The sequence below is a fragment of the Frankliniella occidentalis genome, unplaced genomic scaffold (genome assembly GCF_000697945.3).
Source record: "Frankliniella occidentalis isolate FOCC.00 unplaced genomic scaffold, Focc_3.1 Scaffold74, whole genome shotgun sequence".
Classification (NCBI taxonomy): Eukaryota; Metazoa; Arthropoda; class Insecta; order Thysanoptera; family Thripidae; genus Frankliniella; species Frankliniella occidentalis.
The window spans coordinates 1,047,445-1,051,851 of NW_026267204.1; the positions used below are offsets into that span (position 1 = coordinate 1,047,445).

Below are 4,407 nucleotides of genomic sequence, written 5' to 3' on the forward strand. Positions count from 1 at the left end.
AAATAAAATTAAATAAAGAAATGAACGAGGAGGATACATTGTTCACATTGGAAAAAGAGAGGTCAAACTCACTCACCCTTCTCGTGCAGGAAGTTGAGCGCGAGGCTGATCTCGGCCGAGTAGAAGCGGGCGTGCTCCTCGGGCAGGCGCCGCTGGCGCTGCATGTGGAACATGAGATCGCCGCCGCGGACGAACTCGATGACGAAGAAGAGGCGGCTGGGCGTCTGGAAGCACGAGTGCAGCCCGACCAGGAACGGGTGGTTGGAGGCCGTCTCGAACACGTGCTTCTCCGTCTGCACCCAGTCGATGTCCTGCGAACAGAGAGAGAGAGAGAGTCAACGCTGCATTCGGCAATGGCAATCGCCACAGGAAGGGGCGAAACGGCAAAAGCGGGCCACATTGCGAGGGGGGTTCTTCACCCAAAATAAGGAAAAATCAGAGCAATTGGAAAAACACAAGGAAAATATTCAGGAAAACAATTAAGAAAAAAAATAGAATAAAAATCGATAAGAATCAGAATAATTGGTGTACGATGGGCCTTATAGTAAGGACCCCTCCGCCCAACATGACACGCTGTCGGGCGTCATTTGGACGTGATTTAGTCCTGAAGACGTCACGATGACGTCTGATCACGTCTGACGTGTGTCTTCCCGACATTGCCGTGTTTCAGAGACCTCAAACGGGCTGACTCTGACGGGCTCCCGGCTTGTAGCGCGTGAGGCGCTGAGTATGAGCCCGCATGAGCCCGCCCGCCTCCCGGAGCTCGAGCCCGCGCCAGCCCGTCGCGGGCTCCGACGGGCTGCCTGAGTTCTGCCGATTCTGGGCTAGAATCACCTTCTCTCATTGGCTGCCGGGACGGACGGGCGGGCTCGGGCGGGCTCATGCGGGCTCCCTTGCTTTGCAAAGCGCTCCGGAAGAGTTTTGGCCGAAGCCTACCGGACGGCGGCTCCGTCGGAACAGACTACCGCTGCAACACTCTGACTGACCGAGCGGGCCGCGCGAGAGCAGCCCGCCTGAGTCAGCCCGTTTGAGGTCTCTGCCGTGTTTCTTGGGTCATGATGCCAGATGCCACGCCTCATCCTAAAGTGGTACGCACCTCGTCGTCCGTCACCAGGGCCTTCTTGATGACCTTCATGGCGTAGATGCGCTTGGTCTTGCGCAGCTCTACCATTAGCACCTTGGCGTAGCTGCCGCGCCCGATCACCCGGATCAGGTCGAAGTCGATGATGGAGTACTGGCGCTGCGTGCCGGGCTCCAGATGCTCGTCCGCTGCAAACGAGAAGTCAAACGTTCAAAACGACGCCAGCACCACGTCTTCCCGACGTGATCTCGGCTCGACATCACATCGGGCGACACGGTCCAGTGAGAAAGCTGACTCATTGAACAGAGTCGAAACGCAAGGCATCATGATTGTGATTAGTAAATGACGCCAATTTGGTCGTTTTGACGTCGGTCCGATATCGTGTCGTGTGCCTGACTGGGCGGATCTGCAGCCACGGCACGTATGTGCAGTAGTAGTACATTGCGCAGCCGGGGCGAGCAATGGAATCAAAAACGAATCAAAAACGTCCGTAACGAACGCCTTTCACACATCTTTTCGCGACATCACTTTGATATCATTTTTCGATTTCAAACATTCCGCACGCGGTGGGCGTCACGGACGGAGACAGACACGCGGTGTGCGGTGCAGCGCCGGCCCTGCAGGTTGATTGGTCGCTTCATCCCTCAATGACTGGCTCATCAGAGGCACGACCCCCCTTCCCCTCCAACCCCCGCCCAGTCAGCACGCGGGGACACGCACCGTTGGCCGGGTCGTCCACCGGGACCGCGCCCGTCGACAGGTCACCTGGAGGATCCGGGAACTCCTTGTCCTGCGCCAGGTCCGACGTCGGCGTACCTACAAGACGAAAAACAAAAAATCAAATCAGTGCAGGTACAGACAAACCGCGAAACCAAAAAAAATCGGAAAGAAAGAAACGGCCGTCTGCCAGAGTTACAAACTCATATCATTAAGTTTCCCCCAATTCAAGTATAGTAAAAAATATACGGATTTTTAAAAAAATTGAACTGTCCTTTACGATTCTTTGGAGAGAAAACTGCACGCTTACGACTGTGTTCGTAAATGTAAAACTTACTAAAACAACAAGCCCGCAACGAAGTAGAAGGGCGAGCAAAAGACAACTATGTTTGTGGACTCACCATTGCTGTCGTCCCTGCTGACGGGCTCCACGTGCTCGTTGCTGCAGGGCTTGGACACGAGCTTGTGGCACTTCTTGTGCACCAGCAGCTTGCACTGGATGCACTTGAAGCCCTGGCGCCCCAGCCCCCAGATGCGGTCCTGGCAGTAGGCGCAGAAGGCGCGCTGTTCAAACAGAAAGGCGGGCGCCGTCAACAACAGGCCAATCTACTAGTCGGTCAACACGGAGTGCCCCGCTGTGTGCCGCGAGCCGGGCACTAATCATAACGAGGGCGTACTTCCGGTGCTTCCCCGTGCCCGGCACTCTCACTTCCGGTCACCGAGTCAGTCTTCGTCGCAAATACCCCCCCCCCTTTCCCCCCGGCTCGGTGGCTGCGCAGCGGGCAGAAAGTCCTTTGACAATACAAACCCACCCGCCCCGCATCTGATCCACGACGAGAAACACCCTCGATCCAGCAAGCCCCCCAATTAGTTGTACGGAGACCGACAGGGCGACCCGAACCCAACACTGTCAGAAGACATGAAAGCATTGCCAAATTATACTGCATTGGGTTTGGAAAGGGCACTTTCGGACATTTCCTTCTTTTTAGTACATGATACTTAAGCTGCATGTACTCTCGAGTTTCTAACATATGACAGAACTAGCCTCCGTGGCAATAGCTTAGTAAAACGATATACACCTAAGCAGGCGAGTGCGAGTAAGACGTCTGCAACACTCACCCTGTTGAACCTCTTGGCCTGGAAGATGTGCCCGTTGACCCTGTACAGCTTCCTCCAGCGCCGCGCGCCCCGCCTATAGATGCTACCTGTGGACAGAGCAGAGGTTACAAGGTAAAAAAACAACAACAAAAAACAAGTATCAGAAGTAGCGTAAAATTTCGAACCTAATTCGTTAAGTTAAATTTACACTATACGTCTACAATGTTTTTCTTCGACTAGCAAAAATTATGAGTGGTGTGGCTCACAAAAATGAACGAGATTACATAGTTTGTCAATCGAAAAACATGTCAAAATATTATTGATTTTTTCACTTAGTTGCGAGTGCCTATCTGAGATTCACTTACGGTCCTCGCCCTGGCATGGCATGCCCGGAGCAGGCGGCACATTGGGGAAAACTGCAACAGAAAGAACGAAAGGGTTAGAAGACGAACAACAGGAACAAAAAACAAAACCGTCCCTTTAAGGAAAGGGTCGTGAAAGCAGATATACAAGACCGAGACTTCTGTCTCTGTCTATCTTCTACTATTTCAGTTTTGCTTTTGGCTCGCCCCATAACTAGCGGGTCGTTTCAATATTTACACTTAAATTTTAAGTGTACAATCTAAGTATTGATAGCCTCTAGTAGGTGGGCAAATTTGTAATACGGAGGGACGTATTGAAACAGCGCCATACCACCCTGGCCCTAGACCACGGTGTAGAAGCTATCTCTCTACACCCTGCCCTAGACAGAGTCTGGAAACGTGTCCCTCAAGCCCCACTTTCTACCGCACCCGCGGACTAACCCAATTGGAGCGGTCTCTGGGACGAAGCGGTGAGGCGAGATGAGTGGCAGGGGGGTGTCGGGAGGGGGAAGGAGGGGGAAGGGGGCGGCGGCGGCGGCTGCACCATTGACTCCACAGCCCATCACAGACAGTTGGGTGGAGGTGGGGGTGGAGGTGTAGGGGTGGGCGCCGCCCCGGGCGCTGCAAGGAACGGCTCGCCCTCCTGGATTGCAGGGGTCGCAGCTGGATGCTGTTAATGAGGGCTTTGTGCGACGAGCGTTCATTGTCGTTTGTCACACTGCTGTGCTGAAAACATAATCCACGACGGTGCCAATTTAAATAATCATGCGCGCATGAATTCAGAAGTTGTAGTGTTACAAACAAGTAAACGGTGCACCACACTGGGAAAAGTAACGTGACATGGGTCACGTTTCATGATGCATGCACTTTCCAGAGAAAACGTTTCCTGATGCACTCTCCCCTGTGATGATCCTATCCTTTCACATGAAGTAGAGTGTTCAGAATCCAGTAAGCTGTGTTAAGTTCAAAGAAGTTCAAAAGATTTGAACGTGAGCGCTTCGTCAGCGTTTTTTTTTTCGTTTTAAAATTTGCCAACTTCATTTTCGACAGTGCACGCGATTACCAGCGTGGAACAGTCCCTTTGTGACAGGTGCGGCACAAATGGAGGATCTTCAATGGAACTCAATTAGCGATCGGAAGGAGAAGGAA

The 4,407-nt window shown here is 52.8% G+C and overlaps 1 protein-coding gene across 4 annotated transcripts in view; it reads right to left on the minus strand.

The window, feature by feature from the left end:
* Positions 1-67: 67 nt before the first annotated feature.
* LOC113215920 (atypical protein kinase C) overlaps positions 68-4,407 on the minus strand; it is a 25,202-nt gene continuing 20,862 nt past the window's right edge. For 3 of the 4 annotated variants that reach the window (XM_052268660.1, XM_052268657.1, XM_052268658.1), the window contains 6 exons: positions 3,262-3,312; positions 2,918-3,003; positions 2,200-2,362; positions 1,802-1,897; positions 1,097-1,269; positions 68-311 (listed from right to left, as the gene is read on the minus strand). In XM_052268660.1, the coding sequence (XP_052124620.1) occupies positions 69-311; positions 1,097-1,269; positions 1,802-1,897; positions 2,200-2,362; positions 2,918-3,003; positions 3,262-3,312 (812 nt within the window). In that variant the 3' untranslated portion in view covers position 68. The remainder of the gene's footprint in view (positions 312-1,096; positions 1,270-1,801; positions 1,898-2,199; positions 2,363-2,917; positions 3,004-3,261; positions 3,313-4,407) is intronic. The other variant, XM_052268659.1, reaches the window with a different exon arrangement.